Below are 27325 nucleotides of genomic sequence, written 5' to 3' on the forward strand. Positions count from 1 at the left end.
GTTATAATCAAAAAACCAAGAAAAAATCGAATTTTTCCTTAATTTTTTGACATTTTGATTATTTAAACAATGTTCCGGACCTTTTTGATAGGGAGGATAACTCAAATATTATTATTTGATTTATTTTGAAGCAATTTCTGCAAAAAAATTTGAGTCACCTCTCAATGTCCAAATGTACTAATATTTTTACAGATGCGCCCTGGTCTACTATATTATAAATATGCGAAATACTTTGCTTACTAGAATAAAATATTATGCAAGTTCAATAGACTGGTATGTCGATCTAAATAAGTAACCTAAAATATGAATTGAATGTTCAGATTCTTAAAACAATTAAACATTATCTAGTTCTAAATAAGTGTGACGTAATCTACGAGTTCCAAATTAAAGCAAATAATATCATAGGCTAAAATAATATTACAATTTGTTATTTGTTTATCGAGACATCTCAGTCATGTTATAATCCCTATATTATAAACAGTTTTCATAATAGGTATATTATATCTGTTTTAGCCCAAAGATAAGATAAGTCTTAAACTTATATCCAAATATACATCCTTGAAAAATTAAACAAAAAACACTAAACTATTTAGTTCTAAAACTGGTTTTTTGTGGTATCTTAATTATACCGTGGCTGGCAAAATTATGTAATACATTTATTATCCGATAATAGCAAACTTTGGTGACAAACCAGTGGCGGATCTGGATATTTGCCTTGGGAAGAAGGGAACTTCCAATAAAACACCAAACCAAAAGACATAAAAAGATAAATAGGTCTGGATCCCGCGTATGAAAAAAAAAGTTGATTAATAGCAAGCTGAAAATTTGTTAATAGCTTAAGGGTATCTAGTCGGACAAACTTTGACCTATGGGAACACTGGAACAGGGGAAGATTTAATTGTGGAACAGTTTAAAAATTTGGAACGGTCAGACCACGAAAACGTCATATGTATTTTGTCAGACAGAACTTCCAATTGATTTGTTACCCTTTCATTAAACTCTCATGCAAAAATCAGGCTGCTATTTATCACCACATGGGCATTATAATGAGTGAAACACGTCGAACATGTCAAATGACAGGAATTATGACAGGTGATAAACAGCAGTCTGATTTTTGCATGAGAATTTAATGAAGGGGTAACAAATCAATTGGAAGTTCTGTCGGACAAAATACATGTGACGTTTTCGTGTTCGGACCGTTCCAAATTTTTAACCTGTTCCACAATTAAAACTTCTCCTGTTCCAGTGTTCCCATATATCAAAGTTTGTCCGACTAGACACACTTAAGCTATTAACAAATTTTCCGCTTGCTATTAATCAACTTTTTTTTCATACGCGGGATCCAGACCTAAAACCTACACTACATAAAAATATATATAATAACTTATATAAGTTCCCTTCATTTTCCTAATTAGAGGGTTTATTGCGTTGAATTTGTCTGTCTATAGTTTAAGTTTCATGTTATGGGGGTGGATGCCACTCCTTCTCGGGGATGAAAATTATTTTATTAAAAATAACCCCATAAGTCGATAGAGTATTGGGACCGTGCAAGTTTGGAAAAACGACACCTGGTTTCATAGCTCGGCAATATTTTTCGCACTTTTAATTATATTGGCCAATCATATTGGTCCTGGTTACTGGACAATAGGGCTTTTCATCGACTGTCATTCGTTTCGAGCTTCTGTCATGTGTCACATAATATTAATATTTCTACGTCATACGTCTCTGGTTTGTACCAGAGTGGTCGAGAGCGATTCCTGCGAGGAACCAGGCGACACCTCACAGTAATTAGCCTTACTCCGGCATGCGGGGCTCTGGTGGAGTGGACTGCAATTCCCTAGCTACTCGTGGGAACAATATGGACAAAAATATGGAAACCAATATTCACGAACAACCCGTAGTAGAAAGCCCCGAAGGCACTACTACGCAGATAGCGAAACCGACCACAAGGAAGGCAGTCAGAGTCACCTCCTTAGAGGAGGTGGATCTGATGACAGACGAGGAGGTCATTCAGGCCAGGCTGGCTGGGGCCTCCAAGAAGAAGGTAAAAGATCTGGTGGGAAAAGGCCAGGATTACATTGAAGCCAAACGCTCGGTGATCAAGGCCAATTTTACCAAGGTCTTTGGACGACAGGAGGGCAGTGCCGCTAAGTCTAAAGAGAAGGCGGAGCAAAAGCTGGAAATGGAAATGGCTACGCAAAAGCCTACAAAGAAACGGCAAAGGTCGGACCACAGCACGCCGCCAGCGGAAGTCAAAAAGAGGCCGAGAAAGTCAGAAATGACTTTTACACAAGCCCTTTGCTCGGCAAAGGTGGCGGTAGTATGTGATGGCTTCCCCGAAGTCAAGATGGAACCCACAAAGCTTAAGGCAGTGCAAACATCCATCTTGGAGGCTTTGGAGAGAACGCCAGAAGGAGGGCCGCAAATCAGGCTGCTAAAGAGCACGTTCAAACCCGGTTACCTGGTAATGACGTGCGCGGATAGTGCAAGCGCACAATGGCTCATCGACACTACTCCCGCTCTAAAGCCTTGGGAAGGTGCAAACCTCCAGGCTAAGGACGAGAGTGAAGTCGAGAGGCCGTGTTCTTGCACTGTCTACATCCCAGACGAGGACGGAAAGAGGTTGGAGGCGGAAAGTGTGCTGACTCGATTAAGGGTCAGCAACCGAAAGCTCAACACTCTTTTATGGACCGTTTTGGGCAAAACGCCTGCAGGAAAAGGGCAGGTATGGGTCCTCTCAATGGACAAAGAGTCCTTTGAGGAACTCAAAAAACTTCAAATGTGTCCTTACTTTGGCATAGGAAGAATTAAATTTCGTGTCAAGGATGATGGGCACATTGAGAAGGTTGCAGAGGCCGGACCAAGGGGGTTGCAAGGCGTAACTGCCACAACCTCGGCAGTTAAGTCTAAGCAAAAAAGAAAAGAAGTCAAACCTTCAGAGGCGCAAAGCTCTAAAGTAGCGTCAAAGAAGGTTAAGACTTCGAGCAAAAGCAAGGCTCCCCCTAAGGATGATAAGTCAAGGGAAGGAGCAAAAGAAGGAAAAATCCCGGAAGAAGTCCGCACCGACTTGCAGGGGAGTGCTACAGACCCGCCCAGAAGGCTAGAAGCCACTGAGCGTGTGGTCTCTCCCATGGAAGGGGTAGAGGACACGGGAAAACCCGAAAGATAGCCTTCAATTTAGAGGAAGGCAGAATAAAGATCCTGCAGGTCAACCTACATCATGCCAAATCTGCGTCGGCGGTTTTGTGCAGAAGGTTTGATATGGAAGGCCTGGACTTGGCCCTACTGCAGGAACCATGGCTCCACGGAGGGAGAGTTGCAGGCTTAAAGCCGCAACAAGGTAAGTTACTATACGATGCGAAAGGAGAGACACCTCGAGCATGCATTGTATATGGCAACGAAGTAAACTGTACACTGATTCCGGATCTTTGCTGCGGAGACTTTGTTACAGGTATTCTAACCGCTTCCACCGAGGAAGGTAGTAAAAGATGGTTGGTCTGTTCTGCCTACTTCGCTGGAGAGAAGGTCTTCCGCCCAGGCATAGTAGAGGACGTTATAACCTACAGTCGAAGGGAGAACCTTCATCTAATACTGGGATGTGATGCCAATGCCCACCATCTGGCATGGGGGAGTACGAACATCAATAGTCGAGGTGAGTCTTTACTACAGTTCATCTTAAGCATGGGTTTAGAAATAGCCAATATAGGAAATAAACCTACCTTCGTTACGGCCACGCGCAGAGAAGTCTTAGATGTAACACTTTGCAGTGAAAAAACGTATGATACTATAAAGAATTGGCATGTGTCAGAGGAACCTTCATGTTCCGATCATAGGCACATTCGATTCGATTTAGCTACTTCGATTCGAATGGTGGCAAGATTCAGGAACCCGAGAGAGACGGATTGGGAAGGCTATAGAGGCTCACTCGAGAAGTCTCTCGAGGGAGGAATCGGCACCATAAGAGATAGGGAAGATCTCGAGCTGGCAATTGAAACGGTGAGCGGAGCTGTTCTGGCCTCTTACCAGGAGAATTGTCCAGAGAGAGAAAAGAAAGGAAAGAAAAACACACCCTGGTGGAATGAACACTTACAAAAGCTTAGGGCAGATGTAAGAAGGCTATTCAATAAAGCCAAATTCAACCAGGAGTGGTCCATATATAGAGAAAAACTGACGCAATACAATAAGGAGATCCGAAAAGCCAAAAGAGACTCGTGGCGAAAGTTCTGCGAGGAAGTCGAACAGGCTCCCGCATGCTCCAGAATCCACAAGGTCCTGGCTAAGGATGGTATTGTGAATCAGGTCGGCCTCTTGAAGAAAGAGGACGAAACGTATGTGGAAACCCTGGAGGAAAGCTTAATAATGCTCACCAAGGCACATTTCCCCGGCTCATCTATTGACAATAATCCTCCGGTAGAGCTAGCTTATCCCAGAAGGCCTACTGGAAATTAGCTACCGACATCACGAGACCGGAAAAAGTCAGGTGGGCGATCAATAAATTCCAGCCATATAAATCACCTGGAATGGACGGGATTTATCCAGCCTTCCTACAGAAGGGACAGGATGTGATTATCCCGCATCTAACAAAGATCTTTAAAGCTAGTTTGGCATGGAGATATATTCCAACTGCATGGCGAAGGGTGAAAGTCACATATATCCCCAAGGTTGGTAGGGTAATGGACCAGACCCCCAAGTCATACAGACCAATAAGTCTATCCTCTTTCCTAGCAAAAACGCTGGAAAGATTGATAGACAGGTATATTAGGGACGATGTGCTGATGGAAAAACCACTTAGCGATCGTCAATATGCATACCAGCCAGGAAAGTCAACTGACTTGGCACTGGATGATCTTAACAGACTGCTCTCAAAGTCGCTAGATGACAAAGAGATAGCGGTGGCGACGTTTCTGGACGTGGAGGGAGCATTTAATAACGTCTCCTTCGAGTCTGTAACGGAAGCGCTTAAAAGGAGAGGAGTTCCTGCCTTCATATGCGAGTGGACAAAGACGACCTTAGCAAATAGGATCATGGTGTCCTCGTTAGGTGAAGCCACCATTGAAGCGAAGGCAGTAAGCGGCTGCCCACAAGGAGGAGTTCTATCCCCATTACTGTGGGCAACGCTTATGGACGACCTACTTAACACGCTGTCCAGGGAGGGTTTTTACTGTCTGGGATATGCGGACGACTTGGTAATTGTAGTTCGAGGACGCTTTACCAAAGTAATTTCAGAGAGACTTCAAGTCGCTCTGAGGATGGTGGACAGCTGGTGTGAGAAAGAAGGCCTGAAGGTTAACCCTCAAAAAACATCCGTTGTTCCCTTCACCAGGAAAAGAGCACTGCAAGGCTTACAGCCACTAGCGCTCAAGGGAGTAGAAATCCCATTCACAAGTCAGGCCAAGTACTTAGGTGTAATATTCGACCAGAGGCTGACATGGAATGCACACATTCAAAAAGTCACACAGAAGGCCATTATGGCCCTGAACAGATGTAGACGAATGTGTGGCAAGAATTGGGGGTTAAATCCTAAAATGAACCTCTGGCTATACACAAGGGTTATAAGGCCCATGCTAACTTACGGTTCAGTGGCGTGGTGGAACAAAACGCAACAGTCCGGGGCGATTCGATTGCTCAGTAGCACACAAAGACTTGCATGCTTGAGTGTTACGGGAGCCATGAGAACAGTCCCAACGGACGTGCTAGAAGTTATACTAAACCTACCACCTCTACATATATACATACAGAGTGAAGCCAGATCAACAGTACATCGGTTGATCCAGGGCCAAGCTCCAATAAGTATGATGCAGGGAACTGATAATTTAAGGCTATACCAGGACATAAAGGCAGACCCCGTTCTAGGAATGCCTGTAGACCGAATGGTTACGAGGTATAGCTTTAACAAAAATTTTCAAGTCACAATACCAAAAAGAGAGGACTGGGAAGCTGGTCCGCCGATAACGGCAAACTCAATATGGTATACGGACGGCTCCAAAACCGATATAGGTACAGGGGCTGGAATATATGGCTTAAAACCAAGGACGGAAGTCCGGGTATGTCTAGGGACATATGCGACCGTATTTCAAGCCGAAGTAGCTGCTATACAAAGGTGCGCTATGGAACTAATCAGTCGGAATCTAGATAACGACTCCATCGTTATCTATTCGGATAGTCAAGCGGCTCTGAAGGCTCTCAGTTCGGTACAGGTCGATTCATGGCTGGTATGGAACTGTTTGAGTGTCCTCTCTCAGGTGGGAAGTCGAAACAGATTGACACTTGCCTGGGTGCCGGGACATAAGGGTTATCGTGGCAACGAGAAGGCCGATGAATTGGCCCGAGAAGGCGCATCTACGCCACTGGTTGGTCCGGAACCCGTCTTTGGAATCGCAAATACGATAAAAAGAGCAGCTATACAAAAATGGGCGCAACAGAGGTCTCTTGAATGGTGGAACAACTCCCCAGGACAGAGGCAGGCCAAACAGTTCATCAAAGGACATTCGGCTAAATTTACAACAGACTTACTTTCGCGCAGTCGAAGCACTGTCAGAATGATAGTGGGTCTGCTGACTGGACACTGTAGACTCAATAGACACTTGAGTCTCATAGGCCTGACAGAAGAGGACACCTGTCGGTTCTGTCTGGAAGAAGAGGAAACCGCTCTACACGTTCTGTGTCATTGCGAAGGTCTCGCACGAGTGCGGTTTCTAGAACTCGGTGAGGAAAAACCGGAAGCACCAGGCTACATGAAAAGGCCACTATCAAGGCTGTTAAGTCTCATTAAGAGGACTAAGCTAGATGAAGTGCTTTAAAAGAAAGGGGAAACACAATAGATCTACTAAGGTCGCAGTGTATCAGGCTCTATTGGCCGCCCCATTTTCTACATTCTACATTCTATTCTCTGGTTTGTATCATTTTTATACCAAATAAGTATGATATAGATATATTAATTTTATGTGACACATGACAGAAGCTCGAAATAAATGACTGTGAATGAAAAGCCCTATTGTCAAGGCCATAGCCCAAAGAAATTATAAGAAGAAAAAGTAATATTAAGGTTATGTTAATAAAAGATAAACAATTGTATGTAGTAAATTAAATTAATTATTAAAATGCACTATTACAAGCAGAATACAATTAATTAAAGTTAGTTTTATACACTTAGTAATTGCATGTAATATGCAGCATATAATTTTTTTCTTCATTGACAGTAGATATGCAATATGCGTCAATTTGACAATTTCAATTGACAATGAATTATTTATAAAAGTTGCAAGATTTCTCCGCTATTCGCGCACGATCGTTTCTCGTATCCCCTGCAAGTACTTGCACACGGCGAATAGAGGGAACATTCTAAGCAAAATAATGGCAAATCCAACATGGGAGAAAGAAATTGAAAATATCAATCAAAACGCAATTTTTTTTGTCAAAGTTGGTAGTTTAAGGTTGCTGATTATAAATCTAACATTACTTTTTTTTAAACAAAATGACGGATCCAATATGGCCGAAATAAATTCGAAAATTTTATTTTAAATGCTTGTTTAAAATTTTATATTATAAGGGAAAAAAACACAGAAGATGGACCTGGGAAAGTCCTGATGGAAAAACAAGAAACGAAATCGACTATTTCTTAACAAACAAAAAATAATTATTTAAAGACGTAAATGTGTTAAATCAGTTCAGTACAAGCAGTGATCACAGGTTAGTAAGAGCTAAAATAACGATATCGATCGAAAAGGAAAGACTCAAAATGATAAATAAGAAACACCCAAAGAAATGGGCAAAACCAACTAATATTCAGGAGTTCGAAAAATATATTAATGATACATTGAAAGATACAACAACAACAGACATTAATATATTGAATAAACAAATAATCACCACAATACAACAGGCTCAAACTAAATACTGTCCAACAACCCAAAAAGATGAAAAACTAAGTCAACCTACTAAAACCCTTATAGAACTAAGACGACAGATGAAAGGAGATACCAGTTCCAGCAAAGAAGCACTAAATCAAATAAATAAGACGATCACAAAGGCAATAAGAAAAGACATAAGAAACTACAATGTAGAAAAAACAAAACAAGCAATAGAGCAAAATAAGAACATGAAAGTTTTGAAGAAAAGCGTACAAAAAGGAAAAATAGAAATCAACAAACTAAGAAACAGAACTGGAAAAGAAACTACAAACAGAGATGAAATATTAACAATAGTCGAAGAGTTCTACACAGAGTTATACAAATCAAGAAAAAAAGATGACAATACGCAACCTCCAATTACAGTAAAAACTGGGGTATTAAATCAAGGATCAGATTTAATGCCCGATATAACAAAATCAGAAATCAAAGAGGCTCTGAAGAAAATGAAAAATAATCGAACCCCAGGCGAAGATAGAATAGTATCAGAAGCACTAAAAATTGGAGGAAATATACTACTTGAAAAAATTAAGCTAATTTTCAATACCTGCCTTCACAACGCCAATATTCCAACATACTGGAACAACGCTCCTATGATTCTATTACACAAAGCAGGAGACAAAGCCAATTTAGAGAATTACAGACCGATTAGCGTCCTCAGCCATTTATATAAGTTATTTACGCGAATAATAGTTAAGAGAATGGAAAGAGAGTTAGAGACTTATCAACCAAGAGAACAGGCAGGATTCCGAAAAAGTTACGGAACAAAGGACCATCTACAAAGTATAAAAAACCTAATAGAGAAAATAGTGGAATACAATAAACCTCTAGTTCTAGTTTTTATCGATTTTCATAAAGCCTTTGACACAGTTGAGCTTAGCAAAATATTAGAGGCGCTTAAAGAATGCAGGCTAGATTATAGGTATACAAAATTTTTACACAAAATATACTTACAGGCAACAACCACTGTCAAATTACATACTAACAGTAATCGCATAAAAATAGAACGGGGGGTTAGACAAGGAGACCCAATGTCACCTAAACTTTTTAATACGGTCTTAGAACATGCTTTTAAGAGTTTGGATTGGATGACAAAGGGAATAAAAATAGATGGAGAATACCTAAACAACTTACGCTTCGCCGATGATATAGTCATAGTAGCTGAGGATCTAGGTATGGCAAGAGAGATGGTACAAGAACTCGTTGTGGCTACAGAAAATGTAGGTTTAAATATAAACATCTCGAAAACAAAAATAATGACAAATTTGGTACCCAACCAGAACATCAGTATTGTTGGGAAGGAAATAGAACTCGTAGATAGATATAAATACCTGGGACATGAAATTACGATTGGCAGGGATAACCAGACTCATGAACTGAAGAGAAGAATAGGTCTTGGGTCTTTGGAAAACTGAGAGAAACTTTTAAAAGTGAGTTGCCCACATGCCTAAAGAGAAAGGTATTTGATCAGTGCGTCCTCCCAGTCTTGACGTACGGATCAGAAACACTCACCTTAACAAAAGCCTCGGCTACCAAATTAAGAGTCACGCTGAGAAGAATGGAGCGGTCAATGTTAGGAATAACTCTGCGAGACAAAATCAGAAACGAAGAAATCAGGAGAAGAACAAAGGTGACTGACGTCATCGAGAGGATAGCCAGGTTGAAGTGGAGATGGGCAGGACACATAGCCAGAATGACAGATGGGCGATGGACGAATAGGTTATTGAAATGGAGGCCAAGAGAAGACAAGAGAAGCGTCGGTCGACCGCCTACAAGATGGACTGACGACTTTAGAAAGGTAAATAAAAACTGGATGAGAGCGGCGCAGGATAGATGGGGTTGGAAACGAGGGGAGGAGGCCTATGTTCAGCAGTGGACTTTTGAGGCTGGATGATGTATGGGAGGCTATCAGTCGGAGGCCGAAAAATCAGCAATCTCCGCTATGCTGACGACACTTTAGTACTAGCATCATCAACAAATGAACTTGAATACATCATGTACAGACTAGATACTATTAGTCGTGAATATGGACTTAAAATTAATGCACAGAACACCAAGGTAATGATAATCGATCGAATTAGAAATAACCAGCCGGAAATACGAAACGTAGCGGGGTTTGAAGTGGTAAGCCGTTTCAATTACTTAGGTTCTGTTATCACAAACAATGATGGATGCGAAGAAGAAATACGCCGACGCCTTACAATGGCCAGATCAGCAACGGTCAAACTCACTAAAATATAGAAAAATACGGCCATAACCAGGAACACGAAACTGCGCCTGGTACGGACGCTTATCTTTCCTATCGCTACCTATGCTTCAGAAACTTGGACCATTAAAAAGTCTGACTCACGACGTATAATAATGGCCTTTGAAATGTCGGTATATGCCCTGGACAGCACATCGCACAAATATCTCAATATTATCAGAACTCGACATCAACACTAGGCTTACCACCATCATCAACCAAAATATATTGAGGTACTTTGGACACATTACCAGACGAAGAGAAGGCATGGAGAGGTTGGTGGTTGAAGGCAAGGTAAAGGGTAAAAGAACTCGAGGAAGATCGCCACTCCGATGGTCAGACCAAATAAAATGCGCCACCGGTTACTCTCTGTCTGAGGCAGCACACCGCGCCCAGGAGAGAGAAGAATGGATAGCAACCATTCGTCAAATACCATAACGTCACCACATCCTTACGAAGGATAAAGGACAGAGGAGGAGGATGTAAGGGACTTTTGACATAGCTGATTACCAATACATTTTCTTTACGAAGTACAATATTCAACAATCGCCAGAATCATGTAATATGCGTAATTTCCCCCTTTTGTATTCAAACAATTACCAGCAATGCATAGGCAGTTATAGGCAGCTAAACCAAAGTGAGTCTGTATCTTCTTACTATATATTATTTAGTCGCAGCTAAACATTATTCGCAGAATTATGCAGAATTTTGTACTTTTTGAATGTATCTTTACAAAATTTTGATTATTTCAAGTATATGTATTTTCACTATTTATGCATGACCAAATTTAAGGCATTTATTGTTACTACTTAAATCTTAAGTTAACTTACATCTTACATTGCTACATACTTAAAAAATAAGAATCTGCTTTACAGCGATACAATTGATAAACTACAAAACGCTTTACATCGTTTTCAATATACGCGTTCTTTTTCACTTTCTCTGCCGGCCAAAATAACCTCGGACATGGCTCACTTATTCCTGAGCTATGAACCAGAAAACAATCCAGTCTGATCCTTATACCTGCGTATTACGACTCTACGATAGTATGAGAAAACAACTGTAAACAAGAAAATCCTTAGATAGGGACTTTTTTGCGCCTCGTCATGACCATGTTTTCAGCATTTGGAACCACTGTGCGTCCTCTTAAGTTATTGAAATAAACAAATACTTTGGAGTTACTAAAGATCAAAGATTTTAATTTTAATAAAACATTTTTAAGTTTTAACAAAATTACCAAAATCAAAGCTAATAAAAAATCTAATAAACCCCTTACTTGAAAAACCGATTAACATATTAATTCAAGTGAGTGCTATAACGGGCAATTGAATGTGCATTTTTTTCGGCGAGTTAAATAATTGGAAAACGATGCATTTTATAACACGATGCATACTAAAAACTTGTCAAAGTACTCAGAAATACCTGTGAAAGGAGTTCCAGAAGAAGTTGTTAGCTTCAAAATTAAGCAAGCTATGAGGAAACTAAGAGGACTCTTCGATTTGTTTAGGAAAAAATGATGTAGATAATTTGAATCGTGTCAAGAGGAAATAAATAAAGGCAATCATGGATAAAACTATTTTAAAAAAATATTGAAATTTTATGAAAACAGACCAAATTTAACAAACACACTAGTCGAATAAATGGAACGGATACGAACAACCTGAAGATATGAACGTAAAATAAGTAGAAGTTGCTTTAACAAGAACTAAACTAAAACATAAATCCAGATAGACAGTAGCTTGCAAAATACTAAAAAGAATGGCTGGTGAAATTATACCTTGCTTGGTAAACTATAACACTACAGTGAAATGAAAAATGTAACAAAAGTATTGCTTATCTTGTAATGATAAATATGATTAGTCCATAGAAATAAGGTTTTCGTCGGAACAATTGAGCAGCCAGGTTGAAAATGGGTTTTTTTGGATACTATATACCTAATACATTATAATACAAAATTGCCCGTCACAGTCCGGACGAGAATTTTAGTTATTAACAAATAAGCGTCAAAAATGGAAGTTTTTTCGTTTAAATCGCTACAGGTAAAAATAGGTTAATTAAATATCTTATTCAGAGTATTCTTCTTTTACTATATGAGCAAAGGTTCAAAATGACAGTTTTTGAATTTTGGTCCGATCATTTGTTGCTTCGCTAATTGCAAAATAAGACTAAAATTTCGAAAATAAAAAATTTGTTATACTTTTGCGAAAATCAACTTAGGACTTTGATATTGCATGAAAAGTTGAGACAACCAGTATATACCATACACAAAAAATTTCAAGACGATTCGTCAATTAGTTTATATTTTATTCAATTTGTTTATCCAAAAGAACTTTTTTTGCAATGTTATTGTTCAGAAAATAATAATGATACAGCAATTATGTGGAAAGCACATGAAAGAAGAACACTTAGATTTTCAAATCATTTAAAAAAAATCTACAAAAAATTATTTTTATCATTCCGAAATAATTTTACTAAAATAGAGTCATTTTTGGATTAAAATCAATTTGAAAAGCTTTGTTAATATTGACTGTAGAGTAAATCTGCTTTGGGATTTCAAAAGCTGTTATTTTTACACGAATTTTCAAAAAAAAACTTTTTGCCTAGGTTAATTGCGGTCAAAGTTAGCCACTTTTATTATTTAATTCACAGTTACTTCTATGTATATTCATAAAATTCTCCTGTAACAGTGTTAGTTACCATATTCCTCCGAAACGGCTTGACCGATTTTTATGAAATTTTACACGTATATCCTGTAGGACCGAGAATACCGAGAATAGGTACTAATCTACTTTTTATGCCCCTAAATTATAAGGGGGGTTGCCCCCTTGACATTCTTTTTTTTATTTTTTTTTTGACAAAATTGTCTACCTAAATTTTATATGGTGTAGAATTAAAAAATACATAGAACCCTTAATTTTCACTCTTTTATCTATCACCAACCCCTATTTTTTAATAGCCATCTATATATTTGCATCTATAAAATTCTCCTGTCACACAGTTAGTTGCACACTTCTCCGAAACGGCTTGTTATGAAATTATATATACATATTCGCTAGGTCATAGAATCGGTCGCAATCTATTTTTCATATCCCTGAGTGAGAAGGGGGTTTCCCCCTAACATTTTGTAATATTAGGTGGGGATATGTGTTTATAACGTACTCTACAAGACTACGAGTATATACAAATTTAAAAAATTATGATCAAAATCCATCAACAAGCTCCGGAGATATTAACTGCAGCATATGTTTGAAGAATCGATTTCATTTTTTGAGTGCACGGATTTTAATAATTATTCCCCTCCACCTACCACGAATCGATTTCGTTAGGACGTAATTTTTAAAGCTTTATTAACCACTTTAATAAAGTTCAAAGTTTAGTCAAACTTTACAAATAAACTATATACCTTGAACTTCAAAATGGCGCTAGGTAGGTTGCTTAATTGTTATAAACAAAGTAGCTGTGAATTAAATAAAAAAGTGGCTAACTTTGACCCTGATTAATCTAGGCGAAAAGGTTTTTTTTTGAAAATTCGTGTAAAAATACCAGCTTTTTAAATCCCAAAGAAGTTCTGGTCTAGAGTCAATATTAACAAAGTTATTCAAATTGATTATAAGAAAAACATGACCCTACTTTAGAAAAATGTTTTCGGAACGAAAAAATTACTTTTTAATCAGTTTTCTTAAATGCTTCTAAAATAGCTATTCTTCTTTCACGTGGTTTCCACAGAATTGCTATATCAGTATTATTTTCTGAACAATGATATGGAAAAAAAAAGCTTTTTGAGATAAACAAATTGAATAATATTTAAGCTAATTGACGAATCGTCTTAAAATTTTTTGTGCATTATATGGACTGTTTGACTCAACTCTTCGTGCAACATGAAAGTCTTAAGGTCATTTTCGCAAAAGTTAGCAATGTTTTTATTTTCGAAATATTAATTTTATTTAGAAATTTCCGAAGCAACAAAGGATCGGATCAAAATTCAAAAACTGCCATTTTAAACCTTTGCTCATCTACTAAAAGAATGATACTATAAATAAGATATTTAATTACCCTATTTTTACCTGTAGCGATTTAAACGAAAAACTTCTATTTTTGACGCTTATTTGTTAATAACTAAAATTCTCGTCCGAACTGTGACGGGAATTTTTGTATTTATAATGTATTAGGTATACAGTACCCAAAAAACCCACTTACAAGTGGCTGCTCAAGTGTCCCGAACATGGTATATTTTTGCCATATTTCCCTGGCGTAGATGTCCACAGCTAGCGATCTGCAGGTCGACCGTAGATGATCGAAGGAGTATACATGTTGGCGCATCCCCTCTACATACCCCACTAGGCGAAACCGAAGGAGAAGTGGCACCGAGAGCGGATTTAAGACGAGGAGATCAGTCCTTCTTGACGGATTGAATCAAGAAGGGCTCAATAGCAGAGATGCGGCGGGTTGAGCCGGTACTTTGTTGATGTAAGCCCCTCAGTATTGACGTGGCGTTCCACCGGAACCGTTACCGCAGTCAGCGATAGTGACGATGGACGGGCGACTGTATGTCCCTGTTAATGTTATCGCATTGGATTGAAATACGACGGCTCCGAGTCTGAATTTGTAGATAGGTTGATTCCGTGTAGCTAGATTGCTATTATATTGTATTGTGTATTGTATCATTTTGCCATTACTATTATGTTTTGATGACGATTATAAGTATAATGTTATTTTTCCTTTGCAGAAGATATAATTATATTTTATATTATTTATTTTGAACTGTATGTAAATATCTTAAATCTATTTTTTTTTGTTTCTTTGATTCTATGTTTTTAACCTGTGTTTTACTGAGTCTGTCGTCCTGAAAGAGCTACCCGTTACAAAATGGCGCCCGAGCAAACTAAAAGTCACCAATTTGTAACTACCCGTTAAAAATTGGCATCCGAGCAAAAATAAGACATTATACAAGTAAACGTCACAAATTGACAACAGGCAAAGACACAGACTCAGTAACAGATCCACGACATGCGTCGTGAATATATAGAGCCTGTTCAAAAATTATTGAGTTTTTTTTGTTTGTATATTTTAAAAGAACCGAAAATGAACCGAACCGAGAATGGTCCGAACCGAAAATAAACCGTCGCCGATGCAACGAGCAGGAAGGATGCGACCATCTGCTGCAGAAAACCCTTGACACACTGTCCCACTGGAGTTGAGGAGATCACACCCAAGATCTACAGAAGGAAGCACCTTCTAGCCACTCATCTGAAACCAATTCACGAATCACAGAAAAAGACGACACTGTTGATGGGACCACGACGTGTAAGAAAATACGTTCAACCGTCGAAGATGAAGCCAGAAAAGCCTTGGCACACTGTCCCAATGGATTTGAGGGGACCACGCCTAAGATCTATAGAGGGAAGCATCTTCTTGACAATCATCCCAGACCAGTTTGCGAAGAGAAAACCGACAAAAAGAATATGCCTTAAGAGTAAACCGTCACAGATGCAGCCAGCAGGAAGAATGTGACCATTTGCTATAGAAAAGCCTTGACACACTGTCCCACTGGAGTTGAGGAGATCACACCCAAGATCTACAGAAGGAAGCACCTTCTAGTCACTCATCTGAAACCAATTCACGAATCACAGAAAAAGACGACACTGTTGATGGGACCACGACGTGTAAGAAAATACGTTCAACCGTCGAAGATGAAGCCAGAAAAGCCTTGGCACACTGTCCCAATGGATTTGAGGGGACCACGCCTAAGATCTATAGAGGGAAGCATCTTCTTGACAATCATCCCAGACCAGTTTGCGAAGAGAAAACCGACAAAAAGAATATGCCTTAAGAGTAAACCGTCACAGATGCAGCCAGCAGGAAGAATGTGACCATTTGCTATAGAAAAGCCTTGACACACTGTCCCACTGGAGTTGAGGAGATCACACCCAAGATCTACAGAAGGAAGCACCTTCTAGCCACTCATCTGAAACCAATTCACGAATCACAGAAAAAGACGACACTGTTGATGGGACCACGACGTGTAAGAAAATACGTTCAACCGTCGAAGATGAAGCCAGAAAAGCCTTGGCACACTGTCCCAATGGATTTGAGGGGACCACGCCTAAGATCTATAGAGGGAAGCATCTTCTTGACAATCATCCCAGACCAGTTTGCGAAGAGAAAACCGACAAAAAGAATATGCCTTAAGAGTAAACCGTCACAGATGCAGCCAGCAGGAAGAATGTGACCATTTGCTATAGAAAAGCCTTGACACACTGTCCCACTGGAGTTGAGGAGATCACACCCAAGATCTACAGAAGGAAGCACCTTCTAGTCACTCATCTGAAACCAATTCACGAATCACAGAAAAAGACGACACTGTTGATGGGACCACGACGTGTAAGAAAATACGTTCAACCGTCGAAGATGAAGCCAGAAAAGCCTTGGCACACTGTCCCAATGGATTTGAGGGGACCACGCCTAAGATCTATAGAGGGAAGCATCTTCTTGACAATCATCCCAGACCAGTTTGCGAAGAGAAAACCGACAAAAAGAATATGCCTTAAGAGTAAACCGTCACAGATGCAGCCAGCAGGAAGAATGTGACCATTTGCTATAGAAAAGCCTTGACACACTGTCCCACTGGAGTTGAGGAGATCACACCCAAGATCTACAGAAGGAAGCACCTTCTAGTCACTCATCTGAAACCAATTCACGAATCACAGAAAAAGACGACACTGTTGATGGGACCACGACGTTTAAGAAAATACGTTCAACCGTCGAAGATGAAGCCAGAAAAGCCTTGGCACACTGTCCCAATGGATTTGAGGGCACCACGTCCAAGATCTACAGAGGGAAGCATCTTCTTGATAGCCATCCAGGACCAGTTTACGAAGTAACGAAAAATCGACAAAAACCACACCGTTGAGTCCAAGCCGTCTAGCATACACGGCACAAAAAAAAATGTTACATTTTTTTTTTGTTTTCCAAAGAGAAGGGGGTGTTAACAGCTAGCGATCGGCAGGTCGACCGTAGATGATCGAAGGAGTATCTATGTTGGCGCATCCCCTCCACATACCCCACTAGGCGAAACCGAAGGAGAAATGGCACGGAGAGCGTATTTAAAACGACGAGGAGAATCATAAAATCAGCCCTTCTTGACGGATTGAATCAAGAAGGGCTCAATGGCAGAGATGCGGCAGGTTGAGCCAGTACTTTGCCGAGGTAGGAGCCTCAGTATTGACGTGGCGTTCCACTGGAACCGTTACCGCAGTGAGCGGTAGTGACGATGGACGGGCGACTGTATGTCGCTGTTTAATGTTATCGCATTGGATTGAAATACGACGGCTCCGAGTCTGAATGTGTAGTTAGGTTTATTCCGTGTAGCTAGATTGCTATTATATTGTGTTGTGTATTGTATCATGTATTGTATCATTTTAATATTAGTATTATGTTTTGATGACGGTAATAAGTTTTTTTTTTCTTTGCAGAAGATGTAATTATATTTTGTTTTATTTATTTTGAACTGTATATAAATATCCTAAGTATATTTACTTTATTTTTAACCTGCGTTTTACTGAGTTTGTTTTCCTGAAAGAGCTACCCGTTACAATCCTCGTTATTTTAATAACTAGTTAAATCATAGGTAGTTCCAGTCATTAAAGGACTATTCAGAACTTTAATTTATCACTAAGCAAAACGGAAAAACCTGGGAAAAACAAAATAAATTTAACAGATTAGTTGGTAGGGTAGGTACCTACTTTAAATATGCATGAGAATCAAGAAACACTCGATGTTTTGAAGATATAAACGTAAAAGAAGTCTTCTTCTTCTTCTTCATGTGCCATCTCCTCTAAGCATGCTGGCAACCATCATGGCAATTCGCACTTTCGATACCGCTGCTCTAAAGAAATCAGCAGAAGTGCAGTTAAACCAAGCTCTCAAATTGTTTAACTAGGAGATGTATCTTCTTCCACGACTCCTTCGACTCTGTATTCTTCCTTGTATTATTAATTGCAACAAATTATAACACTCGTCCCCCATGACATTTCCCAGATATTGCAGTTTTCTAAAGTTAATTGTATTCAAAACATCTTTATTTTTTTCCATTCTTCAAGAAGTAAAAGAAGTAGAAGGTTTAAAAAGAAATAAAATAGAAAGGCAGGCAGAAAGATTGGCTTGTGAAACTATATTGGGCATGGCAAACTAGAAACATTCCTGTGGAATGGCAAAACAACCGAAGAACTCCTTACGTAAAAAGGGACAACAAAGTCAATGTACCATTTCGTAAAAATGCTTATGTAACAAAAATGTGTTCCAGGTCGCAATTTTACAAAATATACCCGCTCTCAACACAAGCCCCGACTTATACGAATACATCATCCAGAAAAGAAGTATCCGTACCCGCTATCAACACATCTTACAAAATATACCCGATTCCAGCACATATGCATATTGCCCCTTGAACCTTTTAACGAACTATTATGCAGTAATCTTGAGTGTGGTCGTCAGTTTGTTTGTGGCCATCGTTTCATCTAAATATGTATAAAAAATATCTGAATTATTTTTAAGAAAATATTTAAAACTGCGCGATGAAGATGTAGGTATAGAGATTGAATCATGTTCTGATAATGCTAATTTTAAGGAGTGCGTAGGAACAAATCTAAACCGAAATAATACCGAGACAGATTATAGTGTGCAATGCAATAAATGGATAGAAAACTTTAGTGAAAATACAAAAACACAGTGGATTCAAATGGCACCACATGTGCTGGAATCGGGTACATTTTGTAAGATGTGTTGATAGCGGGTAAGGATACTTCCAGTTCTGGATGACGCGACGTATGTGGAGAAGGCGGAGCTTTTGCTGACAGTGGGTATACCTATTTTGTAAAATCGCTTCCATGTCATGTTATTCCAGGCCGCATAGAACAAGAAACACCGGAATAAGTAAATCGGCAACTTTTTGCATAGTGTTAGGAATGATGTCAAGAAAAAAATCTACAATAGAACAATAAGTGAAAAGGCATTTCCACAGTGCATAAAATTCATCCAAAAGTGCATGCAATTTTCGGGGCCATATAAAATGTTATGAAAACTTCAAAATAGATCTATTATTACGGACAATATTTTGTTACTCGGGGGGTTTTTGGGGTCGCCGACCCGCGGAACATCTGGTGCCCAGGGTTAGTGTCCTATAAAGTGTTGAAATTCATTATTGTAAAAAAATAAAAATGCTGGATTTTAGAAACAAACAACATTAAGGCGGGTTGAGATTACTAGTGAATAACGAACGTGGCTCACGCTGACGTATTTTATCCGTGCTATTGTTAGATATTTTATTATCTATTTTCAAACTCGAGCAGTACATTTGTATTTGTATGTAATGCATAAATACAAATGTACTGCTCGAGTTTGAAAATAGATAATAAAATATCCAACAATAGCACTGGCAAAATACGTCAGCGTGAGCCACGTTCGTTATTCACTAGTAATGTCAACCCGCCTTTAAGTATAAAATTCTTCATCTGAACTACTCCAGAGGCCTTCACCTGCGTCATAATCATACTCAGCATCCCCGAAAATCCAAGAGTACTGTTTGCATTATTTTAGTGTGGGAAAGCATCAAAATTCTAAAAGATTGCGTGCATAGAAGTAACCCTTGACACTAGATGTTCTGAGGGTCAGTTCTGATGTCACATTCGTGTTCAGCAACTCCAAATACCTCCATCGATTTAGACCCGGAAACCCTCAAAACTCCAAAAGATGACGTGCCTTTAGCAGTAACCCTGGGCACCAGGTTGGTGCAAGTGCAAGTACCACTTCCGACATATTATCGTATAATATTGTCATTCTCACTTTTAAGGGTTTTACCAACGAATGTAAATCTGTTTTACCTTCATCATGGACATACCAAACTCTACCAACATGAAGAAGTATTAGATACTAAAAAACATAAGCAAATATTCTCTTTTTGGCAAAAATCGAACATAGTAAGTTTTATACACACCACTACTAGACCACTCATCAGCGGTAAAAAACTGTAAAACCTGTTTGCCCTGAGGGTGAAAATAACCCCATCTAGGGGATGATAATTTTTTAATCAAAATAACTATGGAAATCGATAGAGTGACCAATTCTGAGTAAATTTTGTTCTATAACATTTTTTTTCAAAATTTACACTTTCCACGTTATTTGCGATTGAAACTATGCATTTTTCACTGGAAAAACTCACGTTTTATAACAGTTTGTTAATAATAACTTAAAAACATTTAATTTTATAGAAAAAATAATTAAGAACAAAATTGTGGCTAATAAAAAACAAAGAGATTCGCGTCGTAAAGACCTAGACTCTAGACCGAGTTATTGCTCTTTAAAAGTTGGTTATTTTCGAAGAACCTCGAAATGGAGAACTTTCAATCTCAAATAACTCGAATGTGGTGCAATTTTTTGGGAAGACTTAACAGACATCTTTTAAAGTTAATTAAAAAATCTTTCAAATAATCGCTGACAAAAGTTTTTTGCATAAGGACTGACAGAGTTATGACGAAAATAAAGTCGCTCTTTGCTTTTTTCTTTTTGAAATGTAAAAATTAAACCCTCGTCGTTTCAATCCTAATAGAAACGAATGGCTTCCCACCTAAGATTAACTTTATTTAAATATAATTGATACAATCCATGTGATTCGACCTTGGAATGTTTAGTTTAGAAAAAATAGTTGATTAAATCGAAAATGACATTAATATAATTAATAAAAAGTGCATTTTCTCAAATAAAACTAAAAGTATTCATGATACAAAAACAAAAAAATCTAAATTTTCAGTAAAAGAAATTCTACAGTTAATATTTGAACCGTTTTTTTATACTATGAATACTTTAAGATTTATTAGAGAAAAATGCACTTTTTTTAGAAAACTTAAAAATGTCATTTTCGTTTTAATCAACTATTTTTTCTAAACTAAGCATTCCAAACCGGTCAAATCACATGGATCGTATTAATTATACCTAAAAAAAGTTAATTTTAAGTGGTAAGCTATTCATTTCTGTTCGGATTGTAACGACCAGGGGTTTAATTTTTACATTCAAAAAGAAAAAAAGAGAGCGACTTTATTTTCGTCGTAATAGTCTAGGCGTCAGAGAGGTCACCGTGTCCTTTTCAATTCTGATGAACAAACTCAACGGTTTCTTGTGGATTTTTGGCTACTTATTACGAATTTCGAGGGTGGTTTTCGATCCGAGTGGACAAAAATTGTTATAAACAATTTAATTGTCTATAAGGCTCTGGCTCGTAAACTAAAAGAGATAAAATCAAATGTTTCAAATAAAATTTGTTCCGTAGTAAAAAACGAAGATAAAACGATTACGAAACTTAAATCCAACAATTAGAACTGAAGATATTGTAAAATTAGTGAACAATGCAAATTGCAAATGCAAAATAAGTATTTTTCGAAACATTATCGATCTGAACTCGGCTTCTACGCATGCAAATGAGCCTTAGAAGGTATCATTGTAAAGCTTAATTAAAAGGGTTCCGACCAAAGTTTGTTAAATTATTTTATCTTCATTTGTTTTAAAGTTATACCTGTTTGGAGTTATAATTTTCTTAAAAAAATTGTACATTAATTTGTTTATAAGGGTTTCAAACAAATTTGAGCTATAAACATTTATACTTTAATTAACCATAATGGTAGAAGAACCCAGAAAGGAAATTTTGAGCTTACGAAAATATTCGTAAGTTTATTTTTGGCCAAGATATCGATATTTTAATGGCGCGATATGAGGTGCAAGTTCGGCTCAGAGTCAAGTATTTTTCGACGCTTTATTGATCGTAACTCGGCTTCTACACATCAAAATCACCTCTTCGATATCTCAGTTTAAAGCTTAATTATCATACTTCCAAACAAAGTTCGTCAAATTACTTTATCTTCGTTCGTTTTAAAGTTATACTCGTTTGAAGTTATAATTTTCTTAAAAAAATTGTACATTAATTTGTTTATAAGGGTTTTTAGTAAATTTGAGCAATAAACATTTATACTTTTAAATAAAACTAATAATAGAAGAGCTCAAAAAGAACCTTTTCCGCTTACCAAAGTGTTCGTAGGTTTATTTTTGGCCAAGATATCGATAATTTAATAGCACGCTCTGAGGCTCAAGATCGGCTCACAGTCAAGTAATATCACGGTAAAGACACCAAAAATAAATTTACGAATATTTTCTTAAGCTTAAAAGGTTCTTTTTGAGTTCTTCTATCATTATTGTTAATTAAAGTATAAACGTTTATAGCTCAAATTTGCTTGAAAGCTTTATAAACAAATTAATGTACAATTTTTTTAAGAAAATTATAACTTCAAACTGGTATCACTCTAAAACAAATGAAGATAAAGTTATTTAACAAACTTTGTTTGGAAGTGTTTTAATTAAGCTTTAAAACGATACCTTCTAAGGCTCATTTGCGTGCGTAGAAGCCAAGTCACGATCGATAAAGCTTCGAAAAATACTTATTTTGCAATTTGCATTGTGCACTAATTTTACAATATGTTGAGTTCTAATTGTTAGGTTTAAGTTTAGTAAACGTTTTTTCTTAGTTTTTAATTACGGAACAAATTTTAATTGAAACATTTTTGTTTATCTCTTTTAGTTTATGAGCCAGAGCCTTATAAACAATTAAATTGTTTATAACAATTTTTTGACCACTCGTATCGAATTCCACCCTCGAAATTCGTAGTCAGCAGAAAAAAATCCGTAAGAAACCGTTGAGATTGTCCATCAGAATTGAAAATGACACGGTGACCTCTAATTGGCGCCTAGACTATAAGTCAGTCAGTTCTTACGAAAAAAACTTGTATCAGAGCTTATTTGAAAGGTTTTTTAATGAACTTTAAAAGATGTCTCTAAAGTTTTCCCAAAAAATTGCACCACATTCGAGTTATTTGGGATTAAAGGTTCTCTATTTCAATGTTCTTCGAAAATAACCATCCTTTAAAGAGCAATAACGCAGTCATTTAGTCATTATTGGGTTTGCATAGGACCAGGGCCGTCTCTACCCGGGGGTGCAAGGGGTGCGAGGCACCCGGGCGCCAAGCCCAAGGGGCGCAAGCCGAACACTTGCTAGGCTCAAACTTGCCCTTTTGTCCTTAAAAAAACTACAAATAACAAAAACATGCAAGTGCACTTTCGGTATTTTTTACAAAGGCTATTATTAAATACATACTACACCTATGATTTGCAAATGAAATAAGTATATGAAACCCATTTAGATTATTCCGACAATAATTTCAAAAAGGTGACGCGTTATTTTGACCAATATTGAATGTCGAGTGACAATGAAGTTTGTATCACAATCTTGTAAAAATTATCAGTGTATCCGATTTGCTGACAAACGTATAATTGCCGCTTGGGGAGCTATTTGGCATTCAAAATTTTTTTTAAATTGTTTAAGACATGAATCCTCTTGCGTTTTATGTTCCTTGTGCGGCTCACAGCCTTACGGAAATAATAAATTTTATTTGTTAAAAAAATTTATGTTTTTTTTTCGCATTAATATTACGGTGGAATGGGTGGAATGTCATATGAGATACCCACCTTAACATTAAAACCGCTTTCAAATGCGCGATGGGATTGTTGTTGCCGGGGCTCGAACCGTGCGCTCTGGCTTATGAACCAAGGTATGATGTCTCTGAGCTACGGTCACACTACGGCCGTCCACGGTAGGAGAGTAAAATTAACTCATTAAAAAGACTTCGTTTGACTATGGGGAAAATTTACCGTGCATTATACTCAATTTTTGACAACAACAAATACGACAATGACACAAGAAACATCGAAAGCTCATTGATTACAAAATTAAAGAAATTTAAGTTTATCTGCTCTGTCGTGACATGGTATAATATTTTAGTAAAGGTTAATATTGTCAGCAAAACCTTGCAAATTAGCGATATTATTATTTCGGAAGCTGTTAGATGCTTGATCAATTTAGTGATGATTTAACCAACAACCGCACTGACACTGCGTTTGAACAGATATTAATTGACTCGGTTACAATTGCAAAACCAAAATTTTAAAGTTAACTTCTGTTAAAAATGAATAACCATTTTTAATTTCATTGCAAAACGAAAATACAGCCGAACCATATTCTAGTCCAATCAGAGAGTGCAGCAAGCACCTCTACCGGTTTCGAAACTTTATTAGTCTCTCATCAGGAGGCACATATGCTGCTCTCTCTGATCCAACCAAAACAAACCCCCAGCGTGCAGTCCCGGATTGCAACGAACAAAATGGCATAGATGCCCTAGCGGCAACTGCTAGCAAAAAGACTAAGTTTTCACTCTAATGGCATATAAAACAACATAATGCTATTCTACATCCCACCAGAATGAATACAATGGGAACCTTCTCTGGTTACACCTCCGAGGCTTCTACAATTTGCAAGCCATACGGATGCTGAGACTAAGGAAGATGAGGGAATTCTACAATTTACAATTCACGTCCCATCTGCTCAGCGCGGTAAAGTTCCAACGAGAATGGTTCCCTTCATACTCCAATCAGAGTAAATGTAAATCAAAAATGAATAACCATTTTCAATTTCGTTGCAAAACGAAAATACAGCCGAACCATATTCTAGTCCAATCAGAGAGTGCAGCAAGCATCTATACCGATTTCGAAACTTATTAGTCTCTCATCAGGAGGCACATATGCTGCTCTCTCTGATCCAACCAAAACAAACCCCCAGCGTGCAGTTTGAACTTTACCGCGCTGAGCAGATGGGACGTGAATTGTAAATTGTAGAATTCTCTCATCTTCCTTAGTCTCAGCATCCGTATGGCTTGCAAATTGTAGAAGCCTCGGAGGTGTAACCAGAGAAGGTTTCCATTGTTTTCATTCTGGTGGGATGTAGAATAGCATTATGTTGTTTTATATGCCATTAGAGTGAAAACTTAGTCTTTTTGCTAGCAGTTGCCGCTAGGGCATATTTGCCATTTCGTTCGTTGCAATCTGGGACTGCACGCTGGGGGGTTGTTTTGGTTGGATGGGAGAGAGAGAGAGCAGCATATGTGCCTCCTGATGAGTGACTAATAAGTTTCGAAACCGGTAGAAATGCTTGCTGCACTCTCTGATTAGACTAGAATATGGTTCGGCTGTATTTTCGTTTTGCAACGAAATTGAAAATGGTAATTCATTTTTGATTTAGATTTATTTACTCTGGAGTATGAAGGGAACCATTCTCGTTTCAGTCTAATGAGTTCGGTCTCCTGCTTTCGGTCTAATTATTTCGGCCTCTTTATAATAAACTGTTTAAGGATACATTTAACACTTCCAGTAACAATAGCTGAAGGAGAAAGGTCTTTTTCTAAACTTAAATTGATCAAAAATTATCTGCGCTCAACAATGGACCAAGACAGGTTAACAAAGCTGGCTTTAATAATTATAGAAATTCAAGTAAAAATTGATATCACCGAAGCAATAAAAACTTTTGCCAACTTACAAGCTAGAAAAGTTGACTTTGATATAGGTATTTTAAAAATTATGGTACAGCGTTATAAGATTGATCTTTTATGAATACTGAAACCATGTTTTTAATATATAAATAAAGAAAGCAAACATAATTAGTTTTAATTTTAGCGTAACTATAACCTATATAATCTTCTGACAAAAGGGGGCGCAAAAGTGAGTCTTGCACCCCGGCGCCGTGTATGGTTAAGACGGCCCTGCATAGAACTTTCAGACGTGAATCTCTTTGCTTTTTTATTAGCTACAATTTTGTTCTTAATGATTTTTTCTATAAAATTGAATTTTTTATTCATCATGAAAAACTGTTATAAAACGTGAGTTTTTTCAATGAAAAATGCATAGTTTCAATCGCAAATAACTTAGAAAGTGTCAATTTTGCAAAAAAGTTTTATAGAACAAAATTTAGTCAAATTGGTCACTCTATCGATTTCCATATCTAGTTATTTTGATAAAAAAAATTTCCATCCCCTAGATGGGGTTGCTTTCACCCCCAGGGCAAAAGCGCAGTTTGGCATAGGGTAGATTTTGACAAAGGTTATAATTACTACCTCAATCCAAATTTTCAAGGAAATCGACCTTGGTTCTCAAAATTCCACGAGAAAATGGCTGTTGATTTGATTGGACTAAACAGATTTATGAGGTAACAAACTTGTTTTATAAGAATTGTCTACTTTAAAAAAACATTTTATTTGTTTATTTACACAATAGTTAGTAACAGTGTTTTATAACAGTATACTTATAAATAAATATCAGCTGTAAACGCGCAGAGAGTTAAGTAATGTTTATTAAAAACGTATAAACTGTTCTGACCACAAGCAATTTTTGTGATAAAAATATGTAAAGTTACATATAAATCAAACTGCATTGATACCATGACCTTATCCACATTTACTACAAAACACTAGTTGTAAAAATGACCTACTGTCAGAGACTAATACATATAAACATTAGTCATTAAGTAAATAATCGAGTTTATTAGCATTTTATCTCTTCCGAGCGCCATGAACAAACATGATATACTTTCGTTGTTCCCTTGTTCACGGTAATATTGACCTAGATGACATAACCTAAAAGAACTTACCACAATTCATCAAAAAAATGTCCAATAATACTTTTTCGATTCGAACTATGGTTTCGTTCCCGGAGTTGGCCATTTTGGCTAATAATCGATTACACACTTCACGTCAATTCATTGATCATCGTAGGAAAGAAAAACACCTGTCAAAAATATGGAAACAACCGCGGGTTTAGGGTTCATTCATGAAATTCGCGTGAGAATCAACGAACGCTCGATGTTTTATGCGCGGAAACGACACTCTCTCGCTTGGCGCCGTATCAACACTGACTGACGGAACGGAGTATCGAATAGCCAGTTCAATGTTAGAACGGTCTTTGAGCTGGCTTTGGATCTCACCTGGGATCTCCCTCCATGACACTAATTGCGCATAGACGCAGCGTATGGGGGGCGAAATAACCATCAATTATTATTAGTTCATTAGTTTTTTTATAATACTTCCAATTTGCATCATTATCATGTCTTATCTTTATATCCCAAGATTATTAATATGGAATAATCGATAATCAGGGCATTTAGCACTAAAAACACCGGAACAAATCGATATTTAAATACAGCACATAGGTACAAACAGGCGCGGATACAGGGGGTCAACGGGTCCATGGACCC

General features: G+C 37.7%; 1 protein-coding gene across 1 annotated transcript in view; it reads right to left on the reverse strand.

The window, feature by feature from the left end:
• LOC114332038 (putative phosphatidate phosphatase) overlaps positions 1-27019 on the reverse strand; it is a 431124-nt gene extending 404105 nt beyond the window's left edge. Inside the window, exon 1 of the mRNA XM_028281745.2 lies at positions 26723-27019. Coding sequence (XP_028137546.1) covers positions 26723-26795 — 73 coding nt within the window. The 5' untranslated portion in view covers positions 26796-27019. The remainder of the gene's footprint in view (positions 1-26722) is intronic.
• Between the last annotated feature and the right edge of the window lie 306 nt (positions 27020-27325).

This window comes from Diabrotica virgifera, chromosome 8 (assembly GCF_917563875.1).
Source record: "Diabrotica virgifera virgifera chromosome 8, PGI_DIABVI_V3a".
Lineage (NCBI taxonomy): Eukaryota > Metazoa > Arthropoda > Insecta > Coleoptera > Chrysomelidae > Diabrotica > Diabrotica virgifera.